Genomic DNA, 17296 nt, shown 5'->3' with positions numbered 1-17296 from the left:
CAACTAGTATCCATGAGGATGCCAGTTTGATCCCTGGCTTTGCTCAGTGGGTTAAGGATCTGGTGTTGCTGCAAGCTGCATTGTAGGTCCCAGGTACTGCTCAGATCCCACATTGCTGTGGCTGTGGCATAGACTGGCAGCTGCAGCTCCAATTTGACCCCTAGCTTGATAACTTCCTTATGCCACAGGTGCGACTGTTAAATAAAATAAAATAAAATAAAACAAAATAGTAAGCTCCAACTCTTTCCTAACGGGATTGGCAGCATCTTGGAAGCTGCCGGGATGTGGGTCTGATCCCTGGCCCAGCACAGTGGGTTAGGGATCTGGCATTGCCGCAGTTGCAACTTAGGTCAAAATTGTGGCTCCAATCTGATCCCTGGCCTGTGAGCTCCATAAGCCACAGGGCAGCCAAAAATGATCAAAAATAAATTAAATAAAATAGGTATTGTATATTTTGGATATCAATCCCTTGTCAGATATATGATTTGCAAATATTTTCTGCCATTCCAGGGTTGCCTTTTCACTCTTGATAGTGTCCTTTAATGCAAAGATTTTGCTGAGCTTCTCTCTCTCTTCCTTTCTTCCTTCCTTCCTCCCTCCCTTCCTTCCTTCCTTTTTATGGCTGCACACATGGCATATGGAAGTTCCCAGGCCAAGGATTGTATCCCAAACTATGCCACAGCTGCAGCAACACTGGATCCCTTAACCCACTGTGCCAGGCCAGGGAGTGAACCTGTGCCTCCACAGCAACCCAAGCCACTGCATTCAGATTCTTAACATACTGCAGCACAGTGGGAACTCAAGTTTTTTCTTTTATTGCCTGTGCTTTTGGTGTCATTCCAAGAATTCTTTGCCAAATTCAATATCATGAGGCTTTGCCCTTGTTTTTTCTAAGAATTTTATAGCTTTAACTTTTATACTTCAGTCTTAATCTATTTTGACTTAATTTTTGTATAAGAGACTAACTTCATTTTTTTTTTTTCTTACGTGTGGAAATCTACTTTTTCCAGCATCATTTATTGAAAAAACTTTTTTCCACAATAGATTTTCTTGGTATCTTGTTAAAATCCTTTGACCATATATGTGAGGATTTATTTCTGGGGTCTCTATTCCATTCCATTGATCTGTGTGTCTGCCTTTATGCTAATACTACATTGTCTTTTGTTTGTTTGTATTTTGGCCACACCCCATGACATGCATAAATTCCTGGGCCAAGGATCAAACCTGAGCCACAGCAGTGACAACAATGGATTCTTAACCACTAGTCTATCAGGGAACTCCTACATTGTCTTTTAAAAATTTTTTGGTAATATATACATAACATATAATATACCCTTTTAACCATTTTAAGTATACGTTTCAGTAGCATTAAGTACATTTGAATTGTTGTGCAACAGTCACCACCATGACTGTTCTTTATATAGCTATGTAGTATTTCATTGAATGAACACATTATAATTTATTTACCCGTATTCTGCTAATGGATATTCAGGTTGTTTTCAGTTGATTGCTATTGCAGTTAAGACTATGAAAAATAATCTAACATAAAAGTCATTTTTGCTTGTGTGAGGATTACTTCTGGAAACACAGTTTGTGAGTGGTAGGTAGCATTTGTGCTTTTGTAATTTTGAAGTTTTTGTAAAATTGACAAAATTACTTTCATAGAATAATTTCCCTCAGTAAATTAGCTTTTTTTTTTTTTTTAAAAAAAAACCTTTTCCTGGAGTTCTCTTGTGGCACAGTAGGTTAAGGATCCAGTGTTATCACTGCTGTGGCTTGGGTCATGACTGTGGATTGAATTCAGTCCTTGGCTTGGGAACTTCCATATGTGACAGGCATGGCCAAAAATAAAAAAGTTTTTCATACTTGCTATGTTAAAAAATGTTCTTAGTGTTGTTTGTGTTTTCATTTTGAGGTCGAATGTCCTCATGGTTTAAGTCATTTGATATTTTCTGTGAACTATATGTTTATATTCATGACCATTTTTCTATTAAGTTGTTTGTCAGTTTCTTATTGATTGTAAGAGTTCTTTACACTTTAGGAAAATTAGCCTCTTATCTGTAATATAATTTGCAAATATCTTTCCAGCTTGTCACTTGATTTATAGCAGTTCTAATCCCATTTTCTTTCATAATCTATTTATGGTCAATGAAATCACAGAAATGCCGCAAGTCCTTTTATCGTACCCTGTAAGAAAGCTCTGCTCATTTGCAGAGTATTGTCCGTTCTGGTGAATGAGATTCATACTGATATCTGATTGTTAAAAATTTAAATAGTAGGGAGTTCCCGTCGTGGCGCAGTGGTTAACGAATCTGACTAGGAACCATGAGGTTACGGGTTCGATCCCTGCCCTTGCTCAGTGGGTTAACGATCGGGCATTGCCGTGAGCTGTGGTGTAGGTCATAGACGAGGCTCGGATCCTGCGTTGCTGTGGCTCTGATGTAGGCTGGTGGCTACAGCTCCAATTAGACCCCTAGCCTGGGAACCTCCCGTATGCCTCGGGAGAGGCCCAAGAAATGGCAAAAAGACAAAACAAAACAAAAAAATTTAAATAGTGGAGTTCCTATTGTGGCTCAGCAGAAATGAATCCAATAAGGATCCATGAGGATGTGGGTTCCATCCCTGGCCTCACTCAGTGGGTTGGGGATCTGGTGTTGCTGTGATGTAGGTGGCAGACATGGCTTGGATCCCACGTTGCTGTGGCTGTGGCATAGGCCCCCAGCCGTAGCTCCGATTTAACTCCTAGCCTGGGAACTTCCATATGTCACAGGTGTGGCCCTAAAAAGCCAAAAAAGAAAAAAAAAAAAAGTTAAACAGTGATGGGACTAGAAGAGACCGTAGAAATCCTCTCCCATAGTCAGTTTCTCAGATGAGGCCCACGTAAATGAAGTGATATAACCTAGGTTACGAAGCAGTAAAGCAGTGATACCGATCCAGGACTTTCCTCTGGCTTCCATATTGGATAAGGTTGTTCTGTTTAACACAAATACTAAGGAAGTTCTGAGTTTATGAAGGTATTTATGGGTCAAATTGGTTTTGGTAGAAGAATGGGCCCTTTCCTCTACTTCTCTTTATCTTTTTGTCTCACCTCCTTTTTCTTGCCCAAATGCCTTGGGACTTCTGAAATTCTACCTTAAAATAGGGAGCAAGTGGCCCTTTCAGTGTGTCCTTTTCTAGGGTTGGGTTGGTGAGTTCCGTTTATGCAGGCCCAAGGAAGTCACATGGTGGGGATTGTCCAAGTGATGGTGCTGCCTTCAATGCTTGACTCAAAGGCCCCGAGGAAGCCAGGTGAAGGTCTCTAGCCTGGACCTCCCAAACCTCTTTTTGTCTTCAAGTAGAGAAAAACCTGATCTCCCTGAAAAGCCCTGGGGCTTCAGTTGTTTCTCAGGGATATCTGAACCAAGTAATAAAAATGATAAAATGATGAAAGTAATAATAAACTTAAAATAATAAAATTATATAAGCCTGCTTATCAAATCTAAGACTCTTATCAACTCTAGGCAGAGCCATTATTTTATGACTCACTAAGGAAAATTGCTGCTGATTAAAAAGACCAATGTTTGGAGTTCCCACTGTGGCAACTGGGTTAAGAATCTGACTGCAGCAGCCTGGGTCACCACAGAGGCACAGGTTCTATCCCTGGCCCAGCAGAGTGGTTTAAAAGATCCTGTGTTACTGAAGCTTCACTGTAGGTCACAGCTGAGGCTCAGGTTCAATCCCTGGCCTGGGAACTTCCTTCCATATGACTCAGGTGCGGCCATAAAATTAAAAATTAAAAAAAATTTTTAAAAGATTAATGCTTACTTAACATATAAGCTTTTCTCACATGTTATTCTTAGGCATATAAAAAAGTAAAATAATATTTCTTTAGGAGTTCCTGTTGTGGCCCAGCAGAAATGAATCCAAGGTTGCAAGTTCCATCCCTGGCCTCGCTCAGTGAGTTAAGGATCTGGCATTGGTGTGAGCTGTGGTGTAGGTCACAGACACAGCTTGGATCCTGTGTTGCTGTGACTGTGGCGTAGGCCGGCAGCTTAGCTCAGCTTCGATCCTTAACCTGGGATCCTCCATATGCTGTGAGGTGCGGCCCTAAAAAGAAGAAAAAAAAATTCTTTAAATGGCAAATCCAAAAAATGGCAAATTATAATGTAATCTCTTTAAAGACCTTTAAGGAGTTCCTATTGTGGCTCAGCAGGTTATGAACCTGACTAGTATCCATGAGAATGTGGGTTTGATCTCTGGCCTTGCTCAGTGGGTTGGGGATCCAACATTGCTGTGAGCTGTGGTGTAGATTGCAGGCACAGCTTGGATCCCACATTGCTGTGGGCCAGCAGCTACAGCTCTGATTCAACCCCTAACCTGGGACCTTCCATTTGCTATGGGAGTAGCCCTAAAAAAAGAAAAGGAAAGAAAAAGAACATGTATAGTATCTTCAGGTTCATTTAACTGAACTAAAGCGACAGTACCAGCAGCTTAGACTAAGTTCACATAGGTACTGGTGGTATGACTACCTCTTGACCAACTGGTTGATAAGAATGCTGATTTCAGAGGCATTGCTGGTGGGGAAATGTGCACACTAGGGTTAATGCAAGGCTATATCCTTTGACTAATTCCAAAACATTTTTATACACGTGATCTCATTTGATCATCCCAGCTTTGTAACAGATTGTTTTTCTAGATAAGAAAACTGAGGCTGTTAGAGAAGTTGACTTGCCCGAGAGCACAGTGAATACGTGATGGAATTGGGACTTAAGCCGCAGACTTTCTGCTTAATTCAGTTCTTTCCCAGCATTTGACCTCATCGTCTTGGCTCTTTCTCTTAGAGCAGGTGACTGCAACAGCCCAGGAAGTGAGGACTGCTCTCATTCTCTGCTTCTTCTGATAGAGTCGATTAAAGACAATTGCTTGGCAGATAGGTGTGCAGAAGTGGTTTTCTTAAAGATTGAAAGAGTAAAAATATAAGTTTAATTTGAGGACATTCTCTTTTCCCCCCCTTCTTCTTTGAAGGTACCAGAAAGCAGCTGAAGAAGCAAACATGGAAAAGAGAAGAAGTGTAAGTATTTGGAAGCCCTGGGACACGTGGAACATTGTGGGCAGAGCCCATGTGGCCCAGCCACCTGCAGCCTCTGCAGGGCATGGGCTCAATGTCAGCTGAGCTGGGCATCTGTGCCAGCTGGTCTGATTCGTGAACCATTTGCTCAGGAGAGCTTGGCTCAGGTGTAGAGAGTCTTATTTGTTCACTGAGACTCTCTTTTTGAGTCACTTTTTCTTTGCTGACTTGAGTGAAGGTCAGAAGGCCAAGTGCTTTGCTGGTGGTTATAAAATGGCTTACTGCTTGTGCTCAAATTAGGATACGGGCATCCTAGGCTTTTCCTTTTTTCCAAATCAAACAATAAGAATATCTCTGCATTTAAATGGTAGCAGCTGTGCAGCTGTTGTCATCCCCTGGGTTGTTTAAAGCAAACTTTTTTTTGTTAATTTTTTTTTTTGTCTTTTTAGGGCTGCACCTGTGGCATATGGAGGTTCCCAGGCTAGGGGACTAATCAGAGCTGTAGCCACCAACCTATACCACGGTCACAGCAAGCAACTCCAGATCCGAGCCGCATCTACACCACAGCTCACGGCAACTCGGGATCCTTAACCCGCTGAGCGAGGCCAGGGATCAAACCCACAACTTCATGGTTCTTAGTCGGATTCGTTTCCGCTGTGCCACGATGCAAACTCCCAAAGCAAACTTATTGACCCAGCCGAGGTAGCAAGCTTCTTAGTTAGCTACAGGGTCCATCAAAGGCAAAAACCTCAGAACTAGCTCCTAGCTCGTACCCATTTGTACTCTCCCACTGGCTAACTTCTAGCTGCTCTGGATAGTGTATTTCTTTTGAAATCTTACTTGATTTAGTCTTGTGAGGAGGAAAAAAAAAAACCTCACATTTTTGGCAAGAATTCTTTAATTGGGCCAGCATTACAAAAACATCCTCTTGGCAGTTTTCAGTACCTAAACTATTTAAATTAGTACATAACACGCCCCTGTCACTTTGTTTTCTCTAAGGGAGCAGTGCTTACTGGGGTTTTTTTGTTTGTTTGTTTTGTTTTGTTTTGTCTTTTTGCTATTTCTTTGGGCCGCTCCCACAGCATATGGAGGTTCCCAGGCTAGGGGTCCAATCGGAGCTGTAGCCGCTGGCCTATGCCAGAGCCACAGCAACGCGGGATCCAAGCCGCATCTGCAACCTACACCACAGCTCACGGCAACGCCGGATTGTTAACCCACTGAGCAAGGGCAGGGACCAAACCCGCAACCTCATGGTTCCTAGTCGGATGCGTTAACCACTGTGCCACGACGGGAACTCCCTACTGGTCTTTGACTTAATTTTCCTGTAATTTGAGAATGGATCCTCTTTGGCACACTATAAGAAAAGTTACCGTCATTTCACTCAATTGCTGGTTTATTCTCTCTCGCCTGTTATTTTTCCCCTTTTTCCTTTCTTCCTTTTTTCTTTTCCTTTCTTTCCTTTTTTCTTTTTTTTTTTGGGGGGGGGTGCGGTGGTGGTGCTGCACCTGCAGCATGCAAAAGTTCCTGGGCCAGGGATCAAACTCACACCACAACTGTAATCAGAGCCACAACAGTGACAATGCCGGATCTTTAACCCCCTAAGGCACAAAGAAGCTTCTCTTTTCCTTTTTTCCTTTCACTCATTCATTTAGCAAGTATCCACAGAGCACCCCACTAATATGCCAAGCACTGTTTTAGGCAGTAATACAGACTACATCCCTGCCACCGTGGAGTTTATGTTCTGGTGGGAGAGACAGACAATAAACCTGTTGTCAGGTATGAAATAACATAAAGCGGGTGAGCGGGGTAGAGTATAGCGGTCAAGGAAAGCCTCTGATAAGGAGACATTTGAGCAGAGATCTGAGGACGTGAGCTGGGGAGAAAAATAATTCAGACAGAAGATAACAGCACATTCAGATGCCCTGAGGCAAGAACATTCTAAGTGTATTTGAGCAACTGGAAGAGAAATGTCATTTAGAGCCATTGTAAGGACCTGGACCTTAACACTGTACAGATGCAGGCCTTCGGATGGTTTGTGTGCAAAGGACTGATGTGATCAGACTAAAATTTTAAGAAGAGGAGAAAGAGACTAGAGGAACAATGGCAGAAGCATGAAGACCAATTATGAGATAATTGCAGTGATTTAGGCCAGAGATGATAATGAATTGGACTGGAGTAGCAGCTATACAGGTAACAAGTGGTCAGGATTTATGCTGAAGGTAGGGAAAAAGAATGGCAACAATGGGAGTTCCCGTCGTGGCGCAATGGTTAACGAATCCGACTAGGAACCATGAGGTTGCGGGTTCGGTCCCTGCCCTTGCTCAGTGGGTTAACGATCCGGCGTTGCAGTGAGCTGTGGTGTAGGTTGCAGACGCGGCTCGGATCCCGCATTGCTATGGCTCTGGCGTAGGCCGGTGGCTACAGCTCCGATTCAACCCCTAGCCTGGGAACCTCCATATGCCGTGGGAGCGGCCCAAGAAATAGCAACAACAACAACAACAACAAAAGACAAAAAAAAAAAAAAAAAAAAAAGAATGGCAACAATGCTTTTGGCCCAAACACCAGGGAAAATGCCACTGAGATGGGGAAGATGGTAGGAAAAGCAGGTTTAGAGAAGGGGGGATATTTATTAGAAGCTCAGTTTTGAACATGTTAAATGGAAAATTCTTTATTAACACATCCAAGTGGAGATGTCAGATAGGAACTTGGATGCGCAAATCTGGAATTGGAAGAGATCCAACCTGGAGATGAGGTATGTGGGTATCAAAGTGTCAGTGATTTGTAAAGACAGGAGATGCATGAGATCACCTGGGGAGTGAGTATAACTGGGAAAGGGTTCTGAGGACAGTGCTCAGGGGCACCTTGATGTTTCAAAGTTGGATAGATGAGGAAGAAGCAGCAAAGGAGACTTAGAGGGAGCAATTGGTGAAATAGCAGTGGAAACAAGAGAATGGGGTGCCAGATGTCCCGTGAAGAAAGCATTTCTAAAAGGCAAATTATCAACAGAGTCAGACACAGAGATAGGCTGAGGTCTACTATCAGATTTGGCAACACAGAAGTCACTGGTCATCTTGTGCTGTTTGGGAGTGATAGGATAAAGGCCTGACTGGACTAGGTCATCAAGATAGTGGGATGACCCAAGTTGGCACCACAAGTATAGTTAAACATTTATGGAGCATCTTTTATGTACCAGGTGCCAAAGGCACAAAGAGGAATAAGAGTTGGTCTCTGCCGGAGTTCCTGTTGTGGCTCAGTGGTAATGAACCCGATTAGTATCCATTAGGACGTGGGTTTGATCCCCCCTGGCCTTCCTCAGTGGATTAAGGATCTAGCGTTGCCCTGAGCTGTGGTGTAGGTCGCAAACGTGGCTCAGATCGGGCGTTGGCTGTGGCTGTGGTGTAGGCCTGCAGCTACAGCTCTGATTCGACCCCTAACCTGGGAATCTCCATATGCCGTGGGTGTGGCCCTAAAAAGACCATAAGACAAAGAGTTGGCCTCTGCCTTCAAGGAACTATTTAGAGTTTGGAAAATAGAGTTTATAATCCCATTATGATAAGTTCTGTATTAAAAACACAAGGTACTGGAGTTCCTGTCGTGGCGCAGTGGTTAACGAATCTGACTAGGAACCATGAGGTTGCGGGTTTGGTCCCTGCCCTTGCTCAGTGGATTAATGATCCGGCGTTGCCATGAGCTGTGGTGTAGGTCACAGATGCAGCTCAGATCCCAAGTTGCTGTGGCTCTGGCGTAGGCTGGTCCAGATCCGATTGGACCCCTAGCCCAGGAAACTCCATATGCCGCGGGAGCGGCCCAAGAAATGGCAAAAAGACAAAAAATAAAATAAAATAAATAAATAAATAAAAACACAAGGTACTGAGGAGAATTTAGGAGAAACTCATAACCTGGACTATACCACATTAAGGAAGGCTTCCCAGGAGTTAAGGATCTGGCATTGTCACTGCTGTGGCTTGGGCTTCATCCCTGGCCTGGAGAACTTACAGATGCTGCAGGTGTGCTCCCCAAAAGAGACGGAAGCAGGAGTTCCTGTTGTAGCTCATTGGTAACGAACCTGACTAATATCCACGAGGATTCAGGTTCGATCCCTGGCCCCCACTCAGTAGATTAAGGATCTGGCATTGCTGTGAGCTGTGGTGTAGGCCAGCAGTAGCAGCTCTGATTCAGCCCCTAGCCTGGGAACTTCCATATGCCCCACACGCGACCCTAAAAAAAAAAAAAGGAAGCCTTCCCAGAAGAAGTGGTGCCAGACTGAGCCCAAAGGACAAATAGGAATTAAACAAAGGGGGCAGAGGAGTGACAGAGGAAGCAGCACATGCACATCATGGAGGCATAAGAGAACAGTAGGAAAGACAGTTGTCCCGTTCATTAATATGGAGAAGTCAGGAAAAGAAACAGATTAAAGAGTGAGGAGTGAAGGGCAGAGAGGGGAGACTTCAGCCTTAGACAAGGATGAGATCCGGTACGTTAAGGATCCAGCATTGTCGCTGTTGTGACTCAGGTCACTCCTGTGGCTTGGGTTCAATCCCTGGCCTGAGAACTTCCAGCCAATAAAAAAAAGGATGAGTTTAAGATGCCTACAGGATTTCCAGGTGAAACTCATAGGTAAGGCGAGAGATCTGGCTAGAATTGTAGGTCATGAGTCACCAACAGAAGCTGGTGGGTGACACCGGAGGGTACATGACATCATCTATAGACAAATATATAAAGTGAGTAAAGAAGATGACCTAAGGCAGACCCTTGAGGGGCCCCACCATATAAGGGAGGGACTAAGGAAGAGAAACCTGTAAAGAAAACTGAAGGTGGCCCTCTGGGAAGAAATCTAGGAAAAAGGAGTATCACAGAAACCATTGGATGAAAGGAATTTTTAAAGAGGGCAGTGGTCAGTAAGGTGAGATGCTCTAGAGAGCTCAAGGAAAATAAAGCAGAAGTGTCCATCGCAATTGGCAGCTGAGATGAAAGGATATGAACACGTAATTAAAAAACAGGAGTTCCCATTGTGGTGCAGTGGAAACAAATCCAACTAGGAACCATGAGGTTGCGGGTTCGATCCCTGGCCTCACTTAGTGGGTTAAGAATCTGGCGTTGCCATGAGCTGTGGTGTAGGTCGCAGATGAGGCTCAGATCCCAAGTTGCTTGGCTGTGGTGTGTAGGCTGGCAGCAACAGCTCCGTCTGATTAGGCCCCTAGCCTGGGAACCTCCATATGCTGCAAGTGCAGCCCTAGAAAAAGCCAAAAACAAAAAAAAAAAGAAGAAGAAGAAGAAGAAGAAACAATAAACTCATTTTCTAAATGCTTAGCCTCATTATTAAAGGGATGTAAATTAAAGTATCTGAGATATGAATTGTAACCTAATCAGTTTTTTAAAATAATATTCAGTTTGTGAGGAATATTCTCATCCAGTGCTAGTGAAGAGTCAGTTAGACAATGCCTATTCAAATATCAAATATGTTTCATACCCACTGAGCCAGCAGTTTTACTCCTAAGAATTATCATTGAGAAAAGCTCACAGGTGAAATAAAATAAATGTAAAGGATATTTATTTCAGGATTCTTTGTAATACTGACATGTTTGAAATAATGCAGATATTCATCAGTGGGGGAATGGTAAATTATGGTTCCTATATCCAACATAGTAATATATGTAATATTATATCTGGTGTTATAGTATATGGTTAAGATTTTATGTATTGGCATGGGATGGAAAGACACCAAAAGCACTATACATGAGTAAAGCAAGGTGCACAATGGGAACTATAGTTTGATTTTCTAGAAAAATATACATGTGTATAAAAATAAGGAAAAAAATGAGAGTGTGTGCACCAAGTTGTTGACAGTGTATATCTTGATTGGGATACGGGGGGAGTCAAATAGGAAAAATGGAAGCATATTTTCAAGGGATAGATACCTTCCTATATGGATTGACTTTTCTCCTTCAATAGCTTTTAAAATTTATTTCTGTAATTGAGAAAAGTCACAAGTTGAAAACAAGACATTGAAATAAAAAATATAAAGAGGTAATTGGTGACCCTGATCAGTGCTGCTTCAGAAGTGTTTGGGTAGTAGAACTGGAGTGAAAAGTGGTCAAGGGGAAATAGCAACTGCACAAGATTGTGCTTTCAAGACCCTTAACTGTGAAATATGAGAGACAGCCATGGCTTGAAGAAAACATGAAGCTGAAAGATGGTTACTTTTTTAACATCAATTTTTTATTTTGAAATAATTTTATTTTATTATTTATTTATTTATTTATTTATTTATTTATTTTGTCTTTTTGCTCTTTCTTTGGGCCGCTCCCGTGGCATATGGAGGTTCCCAGGCTAGGGGTTGAATCGGAGCTGTAGCCACCGGCCTACACCAGAGCCACAGCAACGCAGGATCCGAGCCGCGTCTGCAACCTACACCACAGCTCGTGGCAACTCCGGATCATTAACCCACTGAGCAAGGGCAGGGACTGAACCCGCAACCTCATGGTTCCTAGTCGGATTCGTTAACCACTGCGCCACGACAGGAACTCCTGAAATAATTTTAGATTTACAGTAGATAATACAAAGAGTTCCCATACACCTCCACCAAGCCCCCACTGTTGTTATCATCTTATATAATTGTGGTTCATGTATTAAAACTTAGAAATTAGCGTTGGTGCAAGGTTGTCCGCTAAGCTACAGGCTTTACGCAGGTCTTACCAGTTTCTCCGTTAATGACAGATAGTTGCTTTTAAGATCCACCAGACTTGTGAGAAGTCAGAATTGTTTCCTCAAGGAACATGGAGAAATGTCCACATACATTTATAGAGGTGACCATCTTGGCATAAGATACTCTCATTCTACCATGGAAAGTTAAGGTGGAGAAACATTCAGGAGCAAGTGGGTAAATGTGTTCCTTTAGCAAATACTGAGATGGGGTTATAGGAGGACTCGAAGTCCTAGAAATTTACCCCTCCTCTCTTCCTCTTCCAGCTGCACCTGGGACACAGAAACACAGACCATTCATACCACTGTCAGTTATAGTTTCAGGTTCCTTTCAAGCATAGAATATGCCGCTTCTTGAAATCTGTGCTATTGAGACCTTCATCTCTGAGAAGCTCTTAGCCTAGCAATTTCTTCCCATCCTTGGAGACTGTACGCCCAAGGTCATCCGTGTTTCCCACCTGCTGCTCTATCCTGTCAGATATCCTTGTGCTTAAGATGAAGATTCCCTTGCCAGGATTTCATCATGAAAGCTCATTTTTTTATTGAAGTTTATATTTTATAAACTTCAGTTTGTATATTTAATTGATTTACGTTGTGTTAGTTTCAGGTATCTAGCCAAGTGATTCAGATATATATGTATGTATACACATATAAATGTGTATATATATTCTTTTTCATTTTCTTTTTCCTTATAGGTCATTACAAAATATTGAGCATAGTTCCCTGTGCTATACAGTAGCTTTTTGTTCATTATCTGTTTTATGTTCACGCTTATTTGACCCAACCTCTTCATTTTGCGGGGTGAATAACTGAGACCCAAAGAGAGGAAGGGATTCATATGCCATGGGTTCGGCCCTAAAAAAAATTAAGTAAATAAAAGACGAAAAAATAAATAATTAAAAGACAAAAGAAAAAAGAAAAAAAGAACAGTAAGAGACTATAACCCAAGTTCAGGATTTGGGAGATGATGGGATAGTGTGGTTGACCACCGTTGTAGGAGTGGCAGGAGGAGTAGGGAGGACCACCCATTTAATAATAATTGTCACCATTTACTGACACTATTTGTGTCAAATACTGCACTATGTGCTTTAATATAGTCTCATTTACTCTCCACAATAGCCCTGTACAGTAGTTTCCAGAAATTAAGAAACTTGCCCAGGGTCACTTGGCTGGATGGAGCTGGATTATATGAGTAATACATGTCCATTGTAGGAAATACAGATATTATACATAAAATAGATAAGCAACAAGAATTTACTGTATAGCACAGAGAATTATATTCAATTATATTATATATTCAATATAATCTATAATGGAATATAATCTAAAAAATAAACCAGGAGTTCCTGTCGTGGCTCAGGGGTTAATGAACCCGACTAGCATCCATGAGGACTCGGGTTCGATCCCTTGCCTCACTCAGTGGGTTAAGGATCCGGCGTTGCCGTAAGCTGTGGTGTAGGTTGCAGACGCAGTTTGGATCCTGCTTTTCTGTGGCTGTGGCGTAGGCCAGCAGCTGTAGCTCTGATTCGACCCCTAGCCTGGGAACCTCCATGTGCGGTAGGTTCAGCGCTAGAAAGACAAAAAAAAAAAAAAAAAAGAAAAAAGAAAGAAAGAAAGAAAAAAAACGATAAAAAATAAACCAAATCGCTTTGCTATATCACCTAAAACTAACATAATATCATAAGTCAACTATAGATCAATTGAAAAATAAGAAAATACATAGAGTTCCCATTGTGGCTCAGTGGAAACTAACTGGGCTAGTATTCCTGAGGATGCAGGATCGATCCCTGACCTTGCTCAGTGGCTTAAGGATCTGGCATTGCTGTGGCTGTGGTGTAGGCCAGCATCTGCAGCTCCAGTTTGACCCTTAGCCTCAGAACTTCCATATGAGGCAGGTGCAGCCCTAAAAAGACCAAAAAAAAAAAAAAAAGGGAGAGCACATTTACTCCTCTGTTAGAATGCCCCCCCCCAAAGGAGGTCCTCCATCAAGGCCCTTGTTTGGGACATTGCTTGTACTCCATCACACAGATCTCTTTCTTCCAGGTCATCACAAGTAAAGTGGAAATGACAACTTTCAAGCCACTTATAAGTCACATAAGAATTATTTGATATTCAATGCATAATTTCATTTTTATATTCATTCTTATTACACAATGATAGCACATTTATTGTAAAAAAGAAAAAGAAGAAAATATAAATGCCCATAAATCCATGATCCCCAGAGGCAACCTGTTAACATTCTGATGTCTTTTCTTCCAGACTACTTTTCTATGTTTATATTAATAAACATACATGTGTGTTGTAAAATGGGATCATGCTGTCATGTAATTAGCTTGAATCACCCAGAAGTATCTTCTGAGCATCTTCCATGTCAATCAATATACTTTGATCCATCACATGATATATCTCTAAGAAAAGTAGTGTCCATTTACCAAGGCAAAGTGCCACTTTGATTCTCAGAGAGCCTGTATGGGCTGGGTGGAGTAGGGCAGGGCAGGGCAGGTGAGGTTGGAGGCCCAGATGACTCATCCATTGTGTCACTGGAGAGAGCACAGAGCCAGGAGTGCTGTTGGCAGTCAAGGTAGCACTAGCTTCCAGAGCTGTTCTTTAAGTCTCTCTTTTCCAACAGGAAAAACTTTTTTTTTTTTTTTTTTTTTTTTTTGTCTTTTGAGGGCCATACGCACGGCATATGGAGGTTCCCAGGCTAGGGGTCTAATCGGAGCTGTTGCTGCTGGCCTATGCCAGAGCCACAGCAATGCCAGATCCGAGCCCCATCTGCGACCTATACCACAGCTCATGGCAACGCCAGATCTTTAACTCGCTGATTGAGGCCAGGCATCGAACCCACAATCTCATGGTTCCTAGTTGGATTTGTTTCTGCTGTGCCACGACAGGAACTCCATCCAACAGGAAAACTTTTTATGCTGTTTATATTTCTGATCTGTACATGCATCCCCCAGTGAAGCATCTTGCCAGCTAAGATTTAAATACAAGGAGTTTCTGCTGCGGTGCAGTAGGATCAGTGGCATCTCTGCAGCACCTGGACATAGGATTGATCCCTGGCCTGCCTGGCTCGGTGGGTTAAGGATCTGGTGTTGCCATAGCTGTGGCGTGAATGCAGCTGCACTGTAGGTCACAACGGTGGCTCAGATCTGATCCCTGGCCCTGGAGCTCCCTATGCCAAGGGATGGCCAAAAAAGAGCGGGGTGGGGGGAAGAAAGAAAAAAAGACTTAAACACACAAATCAATCAGTTGTTCTTCTATAATGTTCTTCTCTTCATGCCTTGGTGCTGCTTGATGGTGTGGCTCTCAGAGTGTATTCAGAAGAGTAATAGGGTGAGAGACTTAATTCCCAATATAGCTGCTAATCCTGTTTAATTCCCCCAGAGTCTTTCAGTCCTAGGTGGTTTGTCCTTTCTTAGTTGAAAGACCGGTGGATCACAGACTACAGGAATGGAGGGCAAGAAGGTATTGGAGTGTGTGGTTTGTTGGGAAGGTGCTGCTGCTTAGTTTATTTGGGAGTGCTTGCAAAGTCTGGGACATTGAATTTTACTACACCACGCATGTTTCCTCTATTATTGCAGAACAACACTGACAAATTCCAGGTTGTTTTCAATCTGTCTTATATGTATAAATTAATTCCGTTTTGACCCAGGCAAAAGAGAACTGTCTTAGATGTTTAAATGTGTGTCCTTCAGTCAAGAGTGGGGGTGACAGTGCTGTTTCATATGAAGCCTGGATATTTTTTAACCAAAGGATCTAGAAAATAGTGAATTTTCTAATAACTGAGAATTCACACATAAACAAACATGTAGAGAAGGACAGGGGGGAAAGGAGGGTTAGGTTCTTATGTAACAGTAAAATTTGATGGTTCGTATAAATTATGTCAGCTATGCTGATATATCACTTAAGCAAATACATGTAAAAGGCTAGTGGCCGCTTTAAATTTCTATGAATAATTTCAGTCCTTGATGGTACTATCTACAGCTGTTGGTAAGCTCGACTGCATCTTTGTCTCATTTAAAAGAAAAAAACCCTGCAGGATTCTCCATGTAATTTTGTGGCATGGAATGATGAACTTTTTTTTAAAGTAAAATATAGTTGAGGAGTTCCCGTAATGGCGCAGCGGAAATGAATCCGACTAGGAACCATGAGGTTGCGGGTTCAATCCCTGGATTCGTTCAGTGGGTTAAGGATCTGGCATTGCTGTGAACTGTGGTGTAGGTCTCAGACGAGGTTCAGACATGGTATGGTGTTGCTGTGGCTCTGGCGTAGGCTGGTGGCTACAGCCCCGATTAGAGCCCCAGCCTGGGAACCTCCATATGCCGAGGGTGCGCCCCTCAAAAGACAAAAGACAAAAATAAAATAAAATAAAATAAAATAAAGTTGATTTACAATGTTATGCCAATTTCTGCTGTACAGCAAAGTGTATATATATATATACACCCCATACATACACACACTTTTTTAATATATATTATTTTCCATCAAGGTCTATCCCAGGAGATTGGATATAGTTCCCTGTGCTGTACAGTAGGGCCTTATTGTCTATCTATTCTCGACGTATGAGGAATTTTTATTAATGCATAGTTACAGGGTTTAAAGTAACCAGTGTTTTGCTTTTTCTTTCTGTTTTCCCTATTAATCTCTGGATAAAAAAATCCCTTGTCTCCAGCGTAACTATCATTAGATCTGGGCTCTCCTTTCTTCTCATTTTGTCCTTATAAGGCTATCCTGTTTTATCACTTCCTGCTTTAGCTCCTGACTTTTTCTCTCTTCCCCTCTCCCTCTCCTGGGGTGGATGCTTTCTCCATGTGGCAGGGCTGTAACTGTTCACAGCTGTCTGAACCGCCAGTGGACCAGGAGCAGCTTGGAGCTTTAACTTTCATTTTGCAAAGAACAACATGTTTGAATGTTTCAGCAGGCAAGTTATAACCGGTACTCCCTTCTTGTTCTTCTAGAACACTGAAAATCTCCCCCAGCACTTTAGAAGGGGAAACCTGACCGTGCTGAAGAAGAAGTGGGAGAACCCAGCCCCTGGAGTAGAGTCTCTCCCAGAGTCCACGCGAAACAGCAGCGCCGAGGTCAGGCACAGAGGCGACCCTCCTCCTGCTGAAGTGGCCAGTAGCTCTGCCTCTGGGGTCGAAGCTGACCAAGGAGTCTGCCCCAGACCTAGATTCTCATCGCCTCCTGAAGCCCCGTATCCGAACCCCCGCATCAAGGACACTGAGCATCTTAAAGACCACTCGGTGGAAAGTAAAAAAATGGAAAATTGTCTGGCAGAATCCAGGCATGAAGTAGGAAAACCCGAAATGAGTGAAAACGCCGAAGCTTCGAACAAAATAGAGAAATACAATGTTCCGCTGAACAGGCTGAAGATGATGTTTGAGAGAGGTGAACCAGCTCAAACCAAGGTAAGGATCGGGCGAGTTTAAAACTTGAAAGAGCCGATTCAAGTCACGAAACAAAGCCATTTTTCTATTCTAGACGGTTTGAGTAGTGGCAAGTATGTGGTCAGTATGTCTATTGATTCACACTAGACGTGTA

At 42.6% G+C, this 17296-nt stretch overlaps 1 protein-coding gene across 11 annotated transcripts in view; it reads left to right on the top strand.

Moving 5' to 3' along the window:
• Positions 1–17296, top strand: part of LIMA1 (LIM domain and actin binding 1) — a 102687-nt gene that overhangs the window by 44088 nt on the left and 41303 nt on the right. For 7 of the 11 annotated variants that reach the window (XM_021090873.1, XM_021090869.1, XM_021090870.1 and 4 more), the window contains 2 exon segments: positions 5005–5050; positions 16711–17163. In XM_021090873.1, coding sequence (XP_020946532.1) covers positions 5005–5050; positions 16711–17163 — 499 coding nt within the window. 11 annotated transcript variants of the gene reach the window in all.

Source organism: Sus scrofa, chromosome 5, assembly GCF_000003025.6.
Source record: "Sus scrofa isolate TJ Tabasco breed Duroc chromosome 5, Sscrofa11.1, whole genome shotgun sequence".
Lineage (NCBI taxonomy): Eukaryota > Metazoa > Chordata > Mammalia > Artiodactyla > Suidae > Sus > Sus scrofa.
The sequence above is the reverse complement of the archived record's forward strand: the minus strand, read 5'-3'. Positions and strand labels throughout refer to the sequence as shown.